The sequence below is a fragment of the Podarcis filfolensis genome, assembly GCF_964270895.1.
Source record: "Podarcis filfolensis genome assembly, chromosome: 5".
Lineage (NCBI taxonomy): Eukaryota > Metazoa > Chordata > Lepidosauria > Squamata > Lacertidae > Podarcis > Podarcis filfolensis.
In genome coordinates this window covers 63,602,653-63,623,414 of record NC_139608.1, presented here as the reverse complement: position 1 = coordinate 63,623,414, position 20,762 = coordinate 63,602,653, and the positions used below count along the sequence as shown (strand labels likewise).

At 44.7% G+C, this 20,762-nt stretch overlaps 2 protein-coding genes and 1 long non-coding RNA gene across 8 annotated transcripts in view; 1 reads left to right on the top strand and 2 right to left on the bottom strand.

Moving 5' to 3' along the window:
- Positions 1-5,564, bottom strand: part of SLC16A12 (solute carrier family 16 member 12) — a 41,315-nt gene extending 35,751 nt beyond the window's left edge. The window contains exon 1 of one of the 2 annotated variants that reach the window (XM_083614142.1): positions 5,369-5,564. The gene's annotated coding sequence lies outside the window, so the exon portion shown is untranslated. The remainder of the gene's footprint in view (positions 1-5,368) is intronic. The other variant, XM_083614141.1, reaches the window with a different exon arrangement.
- Positions 5,565-5,701: 137 nt separating this feature from the next.
- On the top strand, positions 5,702-11,602 carry LOC310762780. Its single transcript, XR_014548166.1, has 2 exons — positions 5,702-6,325; positions 8,282-11,602. It is a non-coding gene; the product is annotated as an uncharacterized lncRNA (long non-coding RNA).
- Positions 11,603-15,841: 4,239 nt separating this feature from the next.
- PANK1 (pantothenate kinase 1) overlaps positions 15,842-20,762 on the bottom strand; it is a 31,399-nt gene continuing 26,478 nt past the window's right edge. For all 5 annotated transcript variants that reach the window (XR_014548147.1, XM_083614155.1, XM_083614157.1 and 2 more), the window contains exons 6-7: positions 18,553-18,678; positions 15,842-17,428 (exon numbers count right to left, since the gene is read on the bottom strand). Coding sequence is in view for 4 of the 5 variants with exons in the window: in XM_083614155.1 (XP_083470281.1) it covers positions 17,369-17,428; positions 18,553-18,678 (186 nt within the window). In the remaining variant the exon portion in view is untranslated. The remainder of the gene's footprint in view (positions 17,429-18,552; positions 18,679-20,762) is intronic.

The following is a 20,762-nucleotide window of genomic DNA, read 5'->3' as shown; positions in this document are numbered from 1 at the left end:
TGGGAGTTGTATTTCAAAACATCCAGAGAGCCCCAGGTGGGCAAAAGTCGTTCTGCACAACTCTGCAGAGATGCAAAAGCCTTTGCATCTGATTACCTACAACCTAGTCTGGCATGGTGGGTGGGGGGGGGATGCTTGCTTCAGATCTGGGTGGAAGAGCATTTGGATAACCCATTCTCAGAGTATTTCCTCACTGCACTGCATCCCTTCCTCTCCCGCTGCTTCCTGCTTTTGAAGTTTGCTCTGGCAAAAGGAATGATTTGAAGGGGAGGAAGAGGGGCGGCCAGTGGGGGGCATTAGCAAGGCACAAATTCTTGCTTGTAAACAAGCAATGCTTCCAATTGCCATACTTACTAGTTTTAGCTTGTTTCAGTCTGTCGGGTGCACTGAGATCAATGGGGCTTACACCCAAGAGAGCAGGCAAAGGATATGAAGGCATACCGGTACTAGGCAGCTGGGGAAATGTACATCCTTTTAAAACTATGTGCCTGAGTAGAACAGCTGGTTGCCTACACTGACTAGGGTCATTAATTTGCACCTTAGAGACCTTGTTCCAGGGCAGTAGAGTAGGAGATGCTGAAGATGCTGCACTGTTGCCTTTGTCTGCTCTCTTTCCTCACCTAATTTAGCAAGCAAAATGCCTAGTTTTAGCCCCCCAGGAGGAGGCAGGGACCAAAGGAGGTACAGCAGCTGTCTCAGATACAAGCACAAGTTCTCCAGTGAGACCTGGCAACCCACTGAACTGGTAAATATGTTGACAGATCTTCCCCATAACCCTTTGCTCAAAATTCACATGGACCGAATGTTCTTTCCACAAATTGAAAGAATGGGAAATATCCAGTTTTCCCTTTAAAAACACACACAAAACCCCTGAATTTGTGTTTTATAGGGGCATGGCAAGTGTGTTAATAACTATCTAAGTCCTCAGCACACTTACGTATCTGGGGAGCCTCACTGAACACAGTGAGACTTACTTCTGAGTAAGCCAGTATAGGATTGCACTGCACAATAGGCAATGTAGTTTTAGCACTCCGCCTTTGGGTCTAAAAGCACACCACCACGTTCTTGTGTTCTCTGTTAATTAATCCAAACAGACAGCCACTCCCAGTTCCATCTTCCAGGTCACTAATGCACATTAGAATCCTCAGTTTATTGGGCAACTGGGAAGCCAGAATCAGGGACTCCCTGTTCCCAGATACTCCGTTCCAAGATTAATCAGCAGGAGGTGCAATTATGTGATCCTATATATGTGGCATCAAAAAAACGAAGATCATGGCCACTGGTCCCATCACCTCCTGGCAAATAGAAGGAGAAGAAATGGAGGCAGTGAGAGATTTTACTTTCTTGGGTTCCATGATCACTGCAGATGGTGACAGCAGCCACTAAATTAAGAGACGCCTGCTTCTTGGGAGGAAAGCAATGACCAACCTAGACAGCATCTTAAAAAGTAGAGACATCACCTTGCCAACAAAGGTCCGTATAGTAAAAGCTATGGTTTTCCCAGTAGTGATGTATGGAAGTGAGAGCTGGACCATAAAGAAGGCTGATCGTCGAAGAATTGATGCTTTTGAATTATGGTGCTGGAGGAGACTCTTGAGAGTCCCATGAACTGCAAGAAGATCAAACCTATCCATTCTTAAGGAAATCAGCCCTGAGTGCTCACTGGAAGGACAGATCGTGAAGCTGAGGCTCCAATACTTTGGCCACCTCATGAGAAGAGAAGACTCCCTGGAAAAGACCCTGATGTTGGGAAAGATGGAGGGCACAAGGAGAAGGGGACGACAGAGGACGAGATGGTTGGATAGTGTCTTCGAAGCTACAAACATGAGTCTGACTAAACTGCGGGAGGCAGTGGAAGACAGAAGTGCCTGGCGTGCTCTGGTCCATGGGGTCACGAAGAGTCGGACACGACTAAACGACTAAACAACAACAACAAATATATGTGGTGCACACCCTGTATTGTACTTAAGAACCAGATAGAAATTCTGGCCTCATAAAAGCTTATCAGATGCATCATGCAACACCAAAAACACCTGCTCTTCTATTCTTCTTCTAAATTATTTGGAATAATTAACCTCTCTAGATTCATATTCCAAATTACACCGGGGATGCAAAACTCTACTGCAGTGTTTCCCAAACTTGGGTCTCCAGTTTTGGATCACAATTCCAATCATCTTGCTAGCTCAGGATGATGGGAGTTGTAGTCCAAAAACAGTTTGAGGACCACGTTTGGGAAACACTGCTGTACCCACAATGTGATGGTCTGGGACTCAGACTCGCAGGCTGAACCTGAAGAATCCCAGCTTGCACAGGATTCCCCGCCTCCAGGACCAGCTGAGCCGGGGCTGGGGCTTGAGCCTGAAGGGTCCTCACCTGTGCTGGATCCTCAGGAGCAGACACCAGCTGAGTCTGCTCTGGTTCCTGAGGTGATGGAAGACCCATTGCCTGCAGGTGCTCCACTCTCAGCCCCGTCAGGGGAGGCTAAGGTTGCCTCTGGGTCTGGTAACCTTGCAGCCTCTCCTGAGCTGCAGAGGCTCAGGGCAGAGAGGCGGAGGGAAATAAGTTCCCGCAGGAGGAGTATTCGCCTGCAGGCCAGGAGAGGCAAGTCACTTGTGGACCGGGGCCGGCCTATGCCTCGGGGCAGATAAAAGCCAGCCAGCCCCAGTCCCAAGTTGAGGGAGCAACGTTGTTGGTAGCCTGTTCCTGCCTTGCTGGATCTCCTGACCTCACCCGACTCCCTGCTTTGGACCCAGCTTCAACTTTGACGGATGGCCTCATTACTGCACCCTCGACCTCGGACTGGACTCGGACCACGCCTCACGGAAACCCACGGGACCAGCACACACAAGCTCTTAGGGGTGATGATTGGAAGTAACCCTTTTTACAATTAAGTTTATGACAGGACATCCTCCAGATGTTGCTGGACTATAACTCCCATCAGTACTCATTAGCATGATGGGATTTGTTGTTCCACACCTTCTGGAAGGCACTGTGATGGCTTCTGCTGGTTTGTGGGATGAGAAAAGGCATGTTTGGGCTAAAATTTGGGGAGCAGAGGGATTTGTGGGTATAGCTTGACCAAGCCAAGCTGCCGTTTCCTTGTGCTTCAGCCCATGCTGCGAGTCACAATTCGCTTTCTCGCCACTTTTGAGCTTCCTAAGAACACCTTTGCTCCACAACTCTCTCTAGAATCCTGGTTAGCAATTATTTTTTAACAGTGGGAGAGTGGAAGAGAGTCTATATTTTGCCTTGAATAAAAGCTGAAGAGCCAGCAAGCATCACACGCTCCTCCACACGCTGACTCATTCTGGTAAAAACTGGGCGAAACACAAGCAAAGATCTCTTTAATCCTTTCCTCCCCAGTTCATCCATGGTGCCTCCATTGTGAGACACAGGCAAAGAGGCTAAAGAAGAATCTACCCCACCAATGAGAATGAGAGAAAATAATTCTGTTCTTATTCATTCCTTACTTGCCAAGATCAAGGGATGGGTGGGTGTGCTTTGACTCTCCAGATGTTGAACTATAACTCCCAGCAGCCCCAGCAAGCACCATCAGCAGATAGGGATGTTTGTAGTTCGGCAACATCTTGAGGGTCAAAAGTTCCCCACACTTGGCTTAGATCTTGGCTTACACATAGAAGCATCAGCAGCTGAGAGCGCAGATAGTAAGGCCAGGCTCCTTGGGCCTGGAGGTCATGTGAAAGATGGTCAGGTGCAAGCAAACAAATAAAACCAGACACCTGCATCTTTGATAGTTGCGTAGAAAGGGGGATTTTCAGCAGGTATAGCTTGCATGACCAGCGACATGTGCTGAAATTTCCTCTTCCACACAAATGTTAAAAGTATAGGAGCCTGGTACACTTTTTGTCTCTGACCATCTTAGTTTCGGGGGGGGGTACACAGAGTGAGCAGTTCATTGTCAATAGCCTGCCTCTCCTCTCTAGGGCAGGTGTGTGGATGACCTCCAGCTGTTGTTGGACTCCTATAAGCCCCAGGCACCACGGCCAAGGGTAAGGTTACCAGATTTTTTTCAATGAATCCGGGGACACTTTTCAACTTCAGTTGAAGGGGATGGATTTTGTCAGGGGACTGATTTGTAAATCTGGGGACTGTCCCCAGGAAACGGGGACACCTGGTAACCTTAATCAAGGGTCCAACAACAATGGGAGGGTCACACGTGTCCCACCCCCTGTTTCAGCCTAATCTCCACTTCCAACCAGCCACCTTTTCTCCTTCAACCTACTTCCCTTACACTTATTTATTGTAAGCATTTTTCACTCTGTTCAAGCAAAAAAAAGCCTGCAAGAGCAACTTACATACACTACAGCAAGGATAACAAGACGATCCTTGCCTGCAGGCTTCTCATCTAAAGTACACAACACAAAAGAGAAAAAAACAAAAAGAGATGGGAAGGGAGAAAGAAAACAAGCAAAACTCAGGATGCCGCCTATCACCTGCCTGACTATCACCTGTTTCGTGGGAGAGGGATGCTACAACATGGTGAAACTTGAAACAAATCAGAATAAATGCTCAACAAAGACCTGGCATAATCTAACCTCGGGCAACCTTTGTGCAATGAAGTCCGGAGGAATGCTCAATAAGCTAGTCACCTGCAGCAGTCCTCAGGCACCGGTTCTTAAAAGTTAGGCAGCAGGAGGGCCAAATTGAATAAAATACTGGGGGGGGGGCTGTCAGGTAGGCCCTGCCCCACATAATCAAACACATGACACGGCACACACCATTTGAATTGCAATGCCCATCAACTTTGGGAGCCCCGGCCCCCTCAAATATTTTATGGGGGGCAAAGGGACCTTGGCCCCCAGGAGTTAGCTCCTTTGTTAGGGAGTAAGCTCTTATATGAACGACCAGCTGGATAATTTGAGCAAACGCTTCCCACTCTTAAGCAAACAATGCTTAAGTTATATATCACTGGTATTGCTCCCCGTCCTGCCATTCCACCCCTCATGAACACAAAACAAGTGTGTGCCTTTCCTTCCTGGGAAACCCAGCCAGATGGGCAGGGCATAAATAATAAATTATTATTATTACAGTGTTGCCTGACGAAAGGTTGCACCGGCTGAACTTCCGCCTGGCGTGTGCAGCTGTGCTTTAAAGCCACAGCAGTGCTACTGCACACCTGGGTAAGGTAGCTCAGCTGGTTAGAGCATGGTGCTGATCATAACACCAAGGCTGAAGGTTCAGTCCATCTAAGGGGTGGGAGGCAGCTGCAAAGTCCAGGGGGTTGGACTAGATGATCCTCAAGGTCCCTCTTCCGAACTCTACAGTTCTAGGACTCTATGGCAAGCAACGCTTTAGGCAATATACATATACATATATACACGCGCACGCCCCATGCAGCCACGCTCACCTGCGGTCGTCTTGTAGCCGCGCGAGCGCGCGCGCTCTCCCTCCGCCACCGCCGCCGTGGCTTCTCTGGGCGGCCGGGCTGCGTGCGGGTCTGTGCGGGGGACGAGGGCGGGGAGAAAGGGTCACCTAGCGCATGAGAGGCGGCCCCTCCTCGGAGCCTGCAGCTCCGGCTGCTGCCCCCGGCTCGTCTGTGCGGCGGAATCAAGGGCGGCGGGGAAGTTAGCCCTCGGCGCAGGCCTGGCCCCCTCGCGCCCTGCCGGGAATCGGATTACACGGCCGGCCTCCCTCCCCGGGATTTATTTGGGGCCCTCGGCACCGCGGAGATTTAGCCGGAGAGCAGCCGGGGGCGGGAGCAAGCGGCTGCTTAATCCCGGCCGGAGGGGAGCGGGGCCGAGCTGGAGGCAGAGGAGGGAGGAGGCTTTCCGCAGAGCCCCGCCGAAGCATGTCTACTCGGGAGTAAGGGGCGCCGAGGACAGGGAGATGCCCAGGCAGGGAGACAGAGCTAAGCCGGCAGCCGCCGCCGCGCCCACAGCCAAGCGTGTTTCGTCTCGCCGCGTTTTCCCGCCCTAGGAAAGGTTTTGCTGCTGCTGCTGTTTGGCCACGTTGGTGCCCAAGAGAAAAAGCCCTCGCTTGCTGCTGTGTTGTATCTGCTCCGCGGCAGAAGGCGGGGTGGCTCCGTCCTGGAAAGGATAGGTCTGGCTAAAGGCCAGAGTGCCTCTGAGCATGGGCAAAGAGCCTTTCCCTCAATCGGTTACGCCGGAGCCGCGACACATCCTTTCAAAGTGGTTCGCGGAGAAGCTTCTCGGGGCTCTTTTGCCCTTCCTCGTGGGAAAAGCAACAATTGAGAGAACAGTGTTAAGGATGGACTTTTCACAAATATTGCTCCGAAATTCTCACCGGTCCTGTTCAGATTTTACACGTGGTGGCGATAGTCTGCCTTTCTTCCAAGAAGCTCAAGGTACTATCAGCCTACGTTTTTCTCTCTCTAACCCCCACCCACCCCCGCCGGCTTTTACCCTCACAATAAGTCTGTGGTGTTGGCTAGCCTGAAATTAATCCTGGGAACTATAGTTTACCCCTCTCGGGGAGCTATCATTCCCAGAATCCTTAACAAACTGCAGTCCCCAGGATTCTTTTTAGGGTGGTGGGAAGCAAGGGCTTTGCGTGCTTTACATGCATGGTGCTTGTGCAGCCCCTGTGAGTTTCATGGGTGGGGTGGCGGCGGCTTGAACCTGCGTCTCACACTCTCAACTAACCATTGCCCCACCCTAGCTTAAAAGATGCCTCTCCTGCCAATGCCGTTCAGCAGGCAGGAGAATGTGCTTGTAGTAAGTTGTGTTCACAAGGACAGGGAAATGCTGCAAAGTGCCAATCCACCTGGCCTGCTGCCCTGTCCAAGCGTCTGAGTAACAGATCATTCCACTGCTTTAATGGTGTTTATGTTTTATTGTTATACACTACCCTGATGTTTTGATACAGCCATATGCATATATATAGTGTATACAAATAAATAAATGTCATATAATTTAACAGTGTTGTAAAGCCAACATATTCAAGGTAGGGAACCCTTTTCATACTCAGGCCTTATTCTCATCTGCGCAACCTTCCTGGGCGAGTGGCATATGCCAGTGGTGGGTGGGGGCAGAGGTAAAAGTGTGTGAAACAATGGGTTTGATTTTTTTTTTTTTTTTGGCCTGCGTGCAGTAGACTTGGTTCTATCCACACTCACAAACCTTCTCTATTCAGACAACCAAGAGCCATTATGAGAGTTGAAGAACACATTCCAGACAAACAAAAAAGTCAATGAGGTTCTATAAAGCAGGTCTGGCAAGGGGGTTACGGCCTGGGGAGAGGGCCACATTCAACCTCCAGGGCTTGTGTTTCCCGCCCTTTTTGTGCCCTCTTCCATGTTGTCCGGGGGGGGGGGGTTACACCTTCCATCTAGTTATACTGCACTACTGGCCTGGGGCATTTAGAACCACAAGACAGAACAATACCTGTCAAAAAGGGCATAGCTTCCAGCTAATCTTGTTGGAAAGGAAGCATTGCAATTGCCAAGTACATTCTATCAACTGCGGCATCTTGGAATTTGCATTTAGTGACTAGTTTCTTGGCAGTTGGTACTAGGGGACATGAAGAATCTTGTCTCTCTTCATGTGAACAAATGAGAACCCCTTCCTGCACCTGGGAATATAAGACCTACAAATGAGCATAAACTGCCCATGCTGGATTACTGTGTAGACTGTCTAAATCAGTTTGCCAGACAGCAAACAACCAGGTGCCCTGGGGAGTTTACATCCCAGCTGTGAATTTGAGGGACTGTTGTCTCCAGCACTGTGGGTTTGGCAATACAGTGGTACCTCAGGTTACATACGTTTCAGGTTACATACACTTCAGGTTACAGACTCTGCTAACCCAGAAATAGTGCTTCAGGTTAAGAACTTTGCTTCAGGATAAGAACAGAAATCGTGCTCCGGCAGCGCAGCAGCAGCAGGAGGCCGCATTAGCTAAAGTGGTGCTTCAGGTCAAGAACAGTTTCAGGTTAAGAACGGACCTCCGGAACGAATTAAGTACTTAACCTGTGGTACCACTGTATACTACTGCTGTAAATGGAGGTTTCCTCTAGCTGGCATAATAGTCATTGATTCCATTCCATCTAAACTTCTTTAAAAGCTACATATAAAAACACAAAAAACTGGTTGGGTAAACAATATACAGTACCAGAATAATAATTTAAAAAAAATCTTTTTAAATTTAAGGAACAAGAGAGGGAGATGACATGCAAGAATCTACATTCATTCAGAAAACTTTATCCCATTCTTTAGCCAAAAAGGCTCTCCAGAATGGCTTATTGTTCATTTTAGAGATATATATTTATATATTTTTATATAACAACCAGAGTCCTTGCTTTCAGACATGACAGAAACGGAACAATGGATGGGGAGGGAAGAGGGCAACTGGCAAATTCTGCACCAAATCCTTGATGTTACAAGGTTCTTGTCCTGATCCACCAGCCCAAAGCAGGGCTTGTAGGAGTGGTTTGGTGCAGACACGCTGAAGAAAGGTGTCAAAAAACAACAGAATGATCAGTTCCAGTGCTTTATTTTAAGAAGGAAACATAGGCTTACAGCACAGCCTGCAGAGCCCCAATGCCTTTGCATATGCAGGACGGACACTGCTAAAGTGAGAGTCCGTCATGACTAGTCTGCACCCAAGCAAACGTTTTATACATTCTTTATACCCAAAGCAGCATGCGTCACTTTGGCCAGAACTTCCCATCACTTCACCTGACCGGATGAGAGCATAGGTGGCAAATACCCAAGTCTTACAGGCAGTTCCCCTTTCTGGGCTCAGAGCCCAGCACCCCAAGCCCAGCGATAAGGATAACATCAAAGCAAGGCAATCAGTTTATATCACAGCAAGTGAATATAAACATATATGAGTTCATTGTTACAACATCTACCAATTAATTGTGGGGTTATCTTGACTATGAAGATGGTGTTTGCAGAGCTTCCGGAACAGTTCTTGTAACAGGGGATTGCTGTGGGGTTTTTGCCTTGACAGTACCTGGGAAACAGCCTGGTGTAGCCAGCCTTCTTGGAAGTACAGTGGTACCTTGGGTTACATATGCTTCAGGTTACATACGCTTCAGGTTACAGACTCCGCTAACCCAGAAATAGTACCTTGGGTTAAGAACTTTGCTTCAGAATGAGAACAGAAATCGTGGGGCGGTGGCACGGCAGCAGCAGGAAGCCTCATTAGCTAAAGTGGTGCTTCAGGTTAAGAACAGTTTCAGGTTAAGAATGGACCTCCGGAACAAATTAAGTACTTAACCCGAGGTACCACTGTAGCTGCAATTGAGCCATACCTTGTTGACCTTAAAGGATGAGGACTTGGCGCTCTGAGTCCTTGCCGGAATCCGACACCACCTTGTTGGTTCTGCAGTGCCAACACCCGCAAAGCTGTTCTTCCTTACAGAACACTTGGTTCCCAAATCTACAGGGGGGGCGGGTGCCTGGCCCAGCCAGCTGAGAATAACAGTGAGTGGAGTTGTTGTTTTCCCCACTACCTCCTCCTGCTGCTGCTTCTCTTCTGCCATGAATGTCTTCTCTATGGGCACTTTCAAAGAACCACCTCTCCATTCTGTATCATGTAGTCCACCACACATGGGAAGGGTTCAGCGGTACAGCATCTGCTCTGCATGCGTAAAGTCCCTCCTTTTGTCTCTAGCATCTGTCCTGCTGGGTCAAGTCAAAGGCCTATCTAGTCCAGCATCTGGTTCTCAGTGGCTAGCCAGCTGGTCTATGGGAAGCCTGCAAGCAGGACCCAAGTACAATGGCACCTTCCTCGCTTGTGATTCCCAGCAACTGATAGAGGCAACGCACTGGCATTATGGCCATAGTGGTGGCATCTAAGCTGGTAGCTATCACTACACCAGGTATGGCTGGGAAGACCCCTCCCTGGAATCCTGGAGATCTGCTCCTAAGTCAGTGTAGATTACTGAGCTAGACCAATAGCCTGACTGTGGATAAGGCAGCTTCATATGTACCACCCTATTCTCTGCTTCTGTGCAGATTTGAAAGCGCAGAAAGACCCATTTCCTGACAGCTATCTGATAACGCTCCAAAGTGAACTGAATCTATTGCAGAGTGTGGATGGTGCCCTATATTTGACCTCACATCTGCAAGAGACCAGGGTGGGGAGGTGACATAGAAGGCCATGAAGTATGCTAGTAGAAGAGATCTTCTCTTGCATGGTGCTTTCTGTGTTTAGTAAAGGCATCCGTACAGTGCCAATGGAGCCACCACACCTTTTCCGCTAAGTCACGAGAGGTTGAGGATGGTCTTTGCTGGATCATCACTCTGACAATCCCATAAACGCAGCTAATTGCTGGCCAGGACCCTTCCCCACCCAGCCTGAAAGCCTTTGAAGAAATGGGTGCTTGTTGGGTCTTCAGCCCCACTACCACATGGGATGTATGCCACCCTTTCAGTTGCAGTGCTCATGTGGGTGTTATTGGAACTTGCCAATAAGAATTATGATAGAGATGACAGCTCCCAATTGGGATGGCTCCAGGGTTTTTGGGGGGGGGGGCACTTTGGCTAGATATCCTCCATAAGCTTCCCACAGCAAGTCTTGCTCCTCACCAACACTATCACCAGCTGCTGCTGCTGCTGCTTTTCCTTATCATGGCTATCCCCTGCTTGCATGCCAGGCAGAGAGCTAATGAGTAAGTGCAGAGTGGCACTAACTGATCCTTTTGCCTGCTGCTGCACCATTGCCTAGGCAGAAATGAGAGAGATGCAGGAAACCAAGTAGGTTGCAATGGGGAGCAGGAGGGGCAGGTCCAGGGGGCTCTTGGGAGTGGGCCCTTGACTGATGCCCCATCATGCTGACCCACCATGCAGTCATAATAATAAAATAAAATTAATAATAAAAACCACCCAAATAAGTGACATCTGATTCTCCTATGTTAACCAGGGGAGATGAGGGCTGGCTAGCTGGTTGGCCATTCATTATAAACCCTTTAACACAACGGCAGGTGTGAAGTAAATTACTTGGGGGAAGTAACTTGTTAGTTCAGATTAACATGTGCCAAAGCAAACACCCACACAGATATGTTAGCACAGATTTGTGTTGCCTGTCACATGCTCATCAAAAGGGAGTTACCAGGAAATATTTCAAAGAACACAAGGGGAATAAGTAGGAGGTTGTTTACTTAAATGATTGATCTCCATTGCAGGATGCTTTCAGTTTAAAAAAAAGCTCCTTGGATTGTGTTTTATTACGATTGTGGTTTAAGTTATTTTGTGTGTGGGGGGGTTATATCATAATATGTTTTGATGATGTAAACCATCTTCAGTTCTCCCCTCTGCCCTTTTTAATCTTATGTTTGTTTTTGTTTTTAAAAAAATCTTATTTCTACATGTTAATATTTATTATTACCATTATCATTGACAAGAGATTTCTACCATGCTCCTACAACTCTAAAAGGGTTCAAGTTAGAGAAAGTTTTGCAAATCAAAAGAAAACTGGTTCTCCCTCCTTTGTAACAACATTTTTTAATATTCAGTGTGGCTAATGTCACAGTTTGACTTCACCCCAGAGGTACATTCCATTGTCTCTCAAGACAGAGGGATGCCAGCAACAACATGTCACAAGTATAACCTGCCCTTCATCGTAAGATGTTCTCAGGGCGGGTCACACTATATACCAACGCAAAACCACATATATACCAAAACCACATATAAACACAAAACATGCTTAAAAACTCAATATACTGTTCAGTGAAGACCCACTTCTGTTTCACAATTCAGCAGAAAGACCCATTGTTATTCAAGAAGAGGAAGTTTTTCAAACTCTCGGTGTCTTGATTGGCCTGATGAAAGACCTAGCAGATAGCATCCACTCCTTGTTAACCGTACCAGATTAATTTGGGGCTTTATCCTTTATTAGACATAGCAAACCACACATTATCAAACAAACACCGTATACAAATTGTGCAAAATACGAATTCAGCATAACAAAGTTTGTCCCAGTCAGATCTTTAACTTCAGAGAAAATCAATTTGCATAAATAATACAATATAACACTATCACATCACCAATCAATTAAAAACCACTAAATCTCTTTATAATGGCCCAGTCTTTCTACATGGACAGCACTCAAAAATTCAGCCACTATTAAAGTAATTTGATCATTCCTGTCCAAGAGCAGGTCCTGAACCATTGGTGGCATAGAATTGAGCCTGTTAAGTTGTAAGGCCTCTAATAATTGTCTTCTGGCATAAATGCCAAAATCACAAGAAAAGAAAATATTTTGGGGCTTTATTTTCTTTCCTAATGTAATTGTCTACTCAATGACACTTTAAAAATGGGAGAAAGTAATCACGCAGGATCTTAGGGGAAAGGAACTGCCCTCAATTCATTATACCGTCACAAGGGACTCCTAATAAGGCTTGGACATATCAGAGATAGTATGCACTACCTTTGACCTGTTGGATCCTGTGCCAAGAGGGCTCTCATTTGTTGAGTTCCTTAATGGATCTAGGACCCAACAACTGCCCCATCTTACCAGTGCATGGTGCCCGCTCTGGTTCAGCAGAGACATAACGTACATTGCATCCTCCATGCAGCGTATATTTGCACAACTCTATTTGGGGAGTAAAGCTCCTAGCATGGCAGCTGCTATTCACACTGATCTCTAGATTTCTTGGCCATGTGCAACAAACAGTGCATGCAGAGGTTTGCACCATACGGATGTTGCTGAAGATTCTCAGCACCTTGCCAAAGTCACATGCCTGTCACAGCATTTTGCCTGGGCCAAGTGGGTCAGCAGCTTGCAAGCTATAGCTGTCTCAACTGGCACTACTGGTTGCAAGCCAACCAGCAGCAGGTGCAGTGTGTATATATATATATATATATAGACTGGATGAGTTTTGACTTCAGCTAACATTCACACAACTATGTTCCATGCGTGCATGGATTTACTCAAGCCACATATTCCACATCTCTAGAAAGTGACTACCACATTCGTAAGTCTATTGGCCTCTTCACTCATTCAGCTGTACATGTGTCACTCGGTATACCAAAGAGGCTAATGGCAGGATGGGCTTCTATTCATGGTCTCAAAAGAAACAAGTCATTGGTACACGTTTGGGAATCACTAGTTTAAATCATATGGCTTGTGGGCAATATCTAATTCCCTAAAGCCTGGGGGTTTATGGACAGTCTTCTTAGGAGCTACAACATTTGTCTGTAGAGCACACAAATGAAAAGTGTGGTTGTACACAACACTAAGCTAAGTTATAACTGTGTCTGTGTGAGCTAAAATGCCACTTCTGAGGTTTCCCTTGGCCCATGAAACAAGAACACTTCTCTGTGGTAGCACTCTGTTCACTTGGGTGTTTAAAAACCAGAGAGCAAGTTTTAATTAAAAGAGAAAACCCAGAGGCATCTCACCACAACATGATTCACAGAGGCAGCACTGAAAAGGCCATACAGCAAGTGGACTCCTAAACAAGAGCCAAATCCTCTGTTGCCCATTCCTTCAAACACCATCAGCATGGAAAAAAATATTTCGCTATAGTGAAATAACATACTGTTCAACATTGGCATTAATTGTTTTGAAAACACAGCACACAACAATAGCAGGGGTAGGTATAGGAGCGACAGATAAAAAATAATTTAACGCATGTTAGCTCGTGTCTCTGATTCAAATCTTTCTGACATATTTCATGTGGCTATTGCTTTCTCTTACCTGGCACTCGCAAAAACATTCTAAAAGCGACATTCCTTTGCAATTACTTACATGTGTGAATAGACTATTACAGTTAACTATGTAAGGAAAGCCTGCTGGATCAGGCCAACCAGGTGCCTGTGAGAAAACCTCAAGCAGGATCCGAGCACATGAGCACTTTCTCTCCTCCTGTGGTTTCCAGCAACTGGTATTAAGAAACCTTCTTGCCTCAGACTATGGAACAGAGCATAGTCACCATGGCTTAGTGGCCATTGATAGCCTTATCCCCCACAAATTTGTCTTTTAAAGCCATCCAGTCTGGTGGCCATCACCGCCTCCTGTGGGAGCAAGCTCCAGTTGGACTGTGTGCTGCCGTTATGCTGCAGCCCGGTTTTCTCACCACTTCATATACAATGCTCTTCAGGGCTGGGAAAGACTCTTGACTGAATGTCCAGCGAAGAGCCACTACAAGGAGACATTTGACCTCCAAGTCTGGGGGTACAGTAGAGACACAATTCTCGTTCTCTGGCCCTTTATATACACAACACATTCTGTATTTTTTAAAAAATCTGCCTTTGAATCTGAGAATAAGCTTGTCTATTATTATTTCTTACAAAATAAAAACATACTGTGCACGTTCTGTCAGAAAGCATTTTGGAAGTTCTCATGAATCACAAAATCCCACAAGAGATGTGTTTGAAAACCTCAAACTCCTGTCCAACAATGCCCTCTACTGGAAGAATTAAAGCATGCAAGAAAGATATTTGTCTAACAATACAGTGGTACCTCGGGTTACAGACGCTTCAGGTTACAGACTCCGCTAACCCAGAAATGGTACCTCGGGTTAAGAACTTTGCTTCAGGATGAAAACAGAAATCGTGTGGCAGTGGCACGGTGGCAGCAGGAGGCCCCATTAGCTAAAGTGGTGCTTCAGGTTAAGAACAGTTTCAGGTTAAGAACGGACCTCCAGAACGAATTAAGTTCTTAACCCGAGGTACCACTGTACTGCATTTGAAGAGGCCTCTGTGAGAAAACACAAGAGGCATTTTCTGACTGGGGGCAGGTGTCACCAAAAGAAAAAGAGTAAATTACTTTCTCTGCATCGCCTAAACTTCCTGCTGCTTTTTACACTGTTCTGTCAGGGTTTGCCGGACACATATACTCAGCTCCAGAGTTGCTTGGTAGACAACAAGTACAGTATCTAAATTCATGTATTTGTTGAGCCCCTAAGTGCCTCCCCCACCCTGAAAAGAGTATTCGATGTTGCTGCTCATCCTGTCCGTAGACCTATTGTAATGTGTGTAGCTGTTCATAAATGCTACTTTATAACTCCGCCTACAAATGTTAAATCCAGCATTTTAGGTATAATGGCAGGGATTTAGGTGTGGAACTGGATTGTCCACTTTTGGGTGTTATGCTTCCCCACCCCCCTTCTGCATTTTTTTAAAGCAATCCAACAAATAAGCACCTGTAATGAAAACCTGGGGGGGAAAGCAGGACTGTAAAGCTCTTAAATGAAAAGGAGGCAAGACTCTCACAAAAGCAAGTGGTTCAAAACCGTGCATCAAAAACTCCTTACATGCGGTCTGCACTCACAGTCCCTATTATCAATGGGCCTCATCAAAGCAAAGAGTCTAATAGGCCAGCGCCTGAAAGACATCGAACGACAAAACAACCTGACCATCCTAAAGAAACTGTGCCCATGGTATACCTACTTTCCCCCTTCTCATTTTGACTCTCCAGCTTCATACTTGTCTAAACTAACCATCCCGAAATACAGACGTGCCTTTACATTGGCTAGATGGGATGTTCTCCCCTCTGCTGTACTCGAAGGTCGTTACCAAAAGACTCCATTTGAAAAACGACTCTGCCCATGTGGAGATGGTAACACGGAAACAGTGTCTCACGTCCTTCTTTCTTGCCCCCTCTACAAAGACCTAAGGAATGAGATTATTACTCCACTCATTCTCTCCAACCCCGGCCGTTCATCAGACATTACACTGTATTTTCTATTATCTGATACGGAAAGTCAGATAACAGAGAAGGTCGCGAGGTACATCGAGAGAGCTGCGAAATTGAGGGCCACCATCTGAGTGACAGACTTGTTCATCCGACGGACCACCTTTTGCCTGTTCTTTTCTTCCTTCTATCTCTATTTTTTACTTTTAACTCTTGTACAGCTGTGGCCTGTTGGCTTTGCTAATAAAGTTTTGTTGTTGTAAAAGGAGGCCACGGATGCATTCAAAGCCATCACAACAGTAATGGATTATTTTTATTTCAGCCAGGTAAGTGAACAGTTAGTGTTAATTTATTAAAGGTTTCAAGGTAAAGAAATCAAATACTGTATTCCAAACAAATAATTCAAATTTATTAGAGAAAACGTTTGCTCCTTAAAGCTAATGCTGTCGTCCCCCGCCACCACATGACGGACATTTTACATTTTGCAAAAACAGAACCGTCTTTCCAATGTGAATCAACAAGGTAGAAAGGAACTTAGGAAATTAATCTGTTCTTTGCGAGGTCCATAATTTTTGTAGTTGATCAGCCAGGGCATGTAGTTAAATCACCCAAACACTTTAAAATTTGAACATTTTATACCACTACGTCATTTGTTCCTTGTGGTAAATATCAATAAAAACTTTTAAGAAATAGTATGCATTAATACTCAACATGTGGTCTGACACATTTGAAATTTTAAAAAGTGTCAGATATATGGCATAGTATTCGTCTTGTAACAGCCCAAGAACTTTTCAGCATACTAAAAATGTATTTTAAGTAAGGCCCAGTTCTCACAAACAGCAGAGGAGGTGGTTAAACTTGCTGGATTGTACCATTTTCAGATTTCAGGTGGGGGTTCACAGAATTGAATGCTTCTCCATAAGAAAAAAGAAGAAAAATACATCTGCATGTAGAATGCTGGCATGAGAGGGGAAGAGATATTTTCTTTGCATGCAGGTGCATTCAGGTATGTAAGAACACAGGTCTACCACATCATCTGCAGACTGTGGGAACTAGCCCTCCTCCTGCCCATGGCCCAATAATATTTTATTTTTTCCCCAGCTCAGCGTACCACAAATAAGGATTTCCAGTGCTACAAGGAATAGTTAACTCATTGTGTGCGAGTTTCTCAAAGGAAAGATTGAGGTCTTCTTCCTATTTTCGGTGGATTTGATGACGACATGGGCAGTCAAAGAAAGTTTGGGGAAGATGGAAACACAGTTTAATAATAATAATAAAAATGAAGGCAACAAGATTCATTACTTTACTGCTCACACTATATACTAGTTTTGCGGTTTCACCTGAAACCAACAGCAATCATGAAACGTCATGAAAGATTTAATAAAAAAAATCTCCTAGAGCAATTACTAAAAGAATAATTATATCACACTAGGTCAGTAAACCCCAGAAGAAAAATAATAAAATAAAACCAGTGTCGTCACATATCTTAGGTCCATTTCCCACACAGTATCCACTTTTTAGATACGATCCATAAAAATCTGCCATGTTTGGCAACATTGCACATTTTTTTTGTCTTAAAAAAATGTTTTATACAGTTAAAAATGCCTCTTTTTTCTTTTAGATTCCTGGTACGAATTCTGAAGCTAATGTCCAACCCTAAAGTTAAAAGATCAGCTAAAAGGAGTTTAAATTATTATTTACAAATCCAGCAGGTAAGAGTGTCCATCATGGCTTCTTTCCGTCCTCCTAGCAGCTGTCCGTCTTGTAGCAGCTTCTACAGGCATTTGGGCTCCTGGAGGCTTCATCATTGATCATCTGTCATTTTAAGCAATTCCAGAAGGGCCCCAACAGCACCGAAATAACCCTTCAAAGTTATTGAAAGGAGAGGAAGGCGTTAGTACGTAATGTTATTTGAGCTCAAACCACTTGTCACAGAGTCAATGAGTTCAGCACAACATAAAGCAAGTGCGGTAACCCCTTGGGGAGCACCTAGGGATGTGCATCTCGGGGGCTTCCCCTGTTGGTGTTTAACCCTTCCTGGTTAGACCGGATAGTCTGTTAGGGCCAATGCCTAAAGCCAATACCGCTCTTACCTGTAATCAATAAAGTTGTGGCCATTTTTCGCCCATTAACCTAAATTATGGTGTCCGGTGTCTTTATTTATTCCATCTGTGGGAGGGGGCGGGAATCGCCACGCAATACATCATGAATACACAAAAGATTGTGGATTGTTGTCCTGAGGAAGAAGTGCCCCTGATGCAGGCAATGTATTCTATTCAGAGCCAGTTTTTTATTTGTCTTTTCTGTTTTTGTTTTATTTGGCATTTTAAATTATGCTTGTTATACCTGGTTGAATTGTTTTACTCCTCGTAATTTCATTGTAGTGTCCATGTGAAAGCACATTTGCAATTTTAAATTTATTTGAAATTCATTTTTGGACAAAGGGTGAATTATAAAATTTTGCAATAAAGAAATGAAAGCCACCTGTCAGGAAGAGATGGGAGGAGGAAGCATGCAAGCCCAAAACTCTGTGAAACTTGTACATGTCCTGGAAAATGATAGCATTGTGCAACATGCAAATGTAGCCAGAAACTCCCTGGATCTATCGCTACCAAGCACCCGTGTTCATGAAAACTAACTACAAATACACCTATTCGACTCTATAACACAAAAGATTTTATATTTGCATTCCATTGCTTCAATACTAATTAAGAAGCCTATTCAACTTCTACAGTTCACAGTCTTTCCCCACCCCAGCACAGTTTTGTTAAGACCCATCAATTATCCCAAATTAAAAGTGTTTCTTTCCCATCATCATTGGCTGGCTGCACATAAACTACAACGGCAGATATCACCTCTATATTTGAATGGGTCTTTCTATTTACATTTTGGGAACTGGAGAAAGTCCAATCATAACTCAAACCATGACTTCACTAGCAGATCAGCTGAATTACATATATATACATATTTCTTTTGAACAGTCTTTACCTCGTGTTCCAAAAAGAGAGCTTTGAGTTGTCCCTTTGACCAGTAGTCCATGGCATATGCAAGTACCTTCATAGCGACCATGTTTATTCTCAGGAAGTTTCCGACAAACACCACCCTCTCAATGTTCTGCAAAAATTAGGAAAATATATACATTCAACAAGGTGCCATGTTTAGCTTAAAACTTATGGAATTCACAGCTATGATATCCATTCAGTGTTCATCAGATGTCTCCTAACAGTAAAGCATCAGAAAGACAATCAAAACTAGATTACCTTATTTCAATGGGATTGTAAACCAGTGGAACATTTCCCCTTAAACTAGAACACTTTTTGAGGGCAATGTTATGAAATTTCTGTACAGTCAAACCTCTGCTCCCGAATGGCTCCATTTTCGAACGAACGAGGTTTGACTGTAATACTATTAAGACCATCAGAATTGTTTGACAGTGGGATGGACCCCCTAGGGAGGTTGTGGATGATTTTCACTTAGCAACTACGTTTTTTAAGTAAAGCAGCCCTCATGATAACACAACCTACCAAATGTCCTCCAGATAGCCACCAAAAAACTATACCATCCCATCTTCTCTCCCACCCGTACATATTGTGATACGTATTCTGTGATAGATGAACAAACTAAGGAAGAAAACAGCAAGGGAGAGACACTCTGGGCTCCAATCCTATACACACACCCATCAGTATTTAGCATGACTGATCTGCTTTGGAAAGAACAGGACAGCAAAAATTGATCAAGTTCACACTACTTAGGGCGGTCAAAGTGTTATCCCAATAGTGCAGTTTCAGTCCCAAACTGACAGTCCAATTAACACCCTTGGGGGCTTGGGTGACTAAATAAGCACCAGCCTCTTCTTATGAATCACTGCAAGTTATTTTTTGCTTGGAAATCTTTCAGGTGTTAATGTGATAAGGACTGGTGTTAATCAAGCACATCTGAAGTCTGCCTCCCCTGACAACTCAGTGCTTTTCCGACACTCCAGTCAGTAAAATCAGAAAATACTTAGTTTGGCATTTGTATGGTGCTTTTTTGAACTTCTCTTTGAAACTTCCACGGAACATTTTTATCTTTACGAGTACCCTGTTAAGTGGGCTGGTGCTGCTTCCATCCCCAAATCTGAAGCTAAGTGATGGCCATTTAGGGCCACCCATCTTGATTTGAGTGAAACCTTTCCTGGGACACAGTCCATGCCCTTTACTACTTAAGCTTCTAGAAATGTTTTTTAAAACAAACAAACAAAAATCCTAAATGTTTATAGAAACATGGAGGCTTCATTTTTATGATGACTTAGGGATAAACACAATGTATTTAGCTGTCTTACTGTGTAAAAATGTACATGGCTCAACCATGGTCTTAAGAAAATATGGGGAGCTTAGGGAGGAAAGAACAATTTGCTACTTGCATTCCACCTAACAGAGGCACAGAAGTTTGGCTTTGTATTAGGCAAGCTTCCCATGTTCAACTCTCTATTAAGGTAGCAATAATGGTTTGGAAGAACATAGGAAATGAGCCATAGATTAACAAACTCCAGACCTTTGTAAAAATGTTGCTTGGTTCACAAGACCACTGGGATGCAGGTGCAAGCACAGAACCCTAAAATCCATTTTTTTTCTCTGTCAAATATAATTCATTAACTCATTCCTTGTATGCCGCTTTTCCGCACACATATCATGCTCAAAGTGGCTTACAACAAAGCAACAGGGATGCATTTCAAACAATCACCACAAAAACTGTTTCATAATAACACAGCAAAACAATAACATAGCAACAATTTCATAACGTAGCAAAATAATAGCAATTTCAGAGTAACAGTTTATCTGAATCTGTGCAATCCCATCTATTCATATTTGTATCGTATCACAAGTTCCTTCATGATATTCATGCTTTCACAAGCAAATCACCATCATCCTCTTTCAAAACCAAGTATGTCAGGCTACAAGTGGCGATAAGTCTCTTCATTTTAAATGTACCCTGTGTTGCTCACTGTAGCTAACTCTCTATGCTTTGATAGCCCTGTACAATGCTGCTTGAACTCCATGCCACAAGGCAACACTGTAAAGAAGCTGAAAGCAAAGAGAAAGACTACTTGTTTCCCCGAGAAGCTTCTAAGAATACTTCGATATGAAAGGTTTCTTATCATTCAGGAATATTGAAAGACGTTCTCAGTCGCCAACACTGAAGCAATTAACAAATTGATT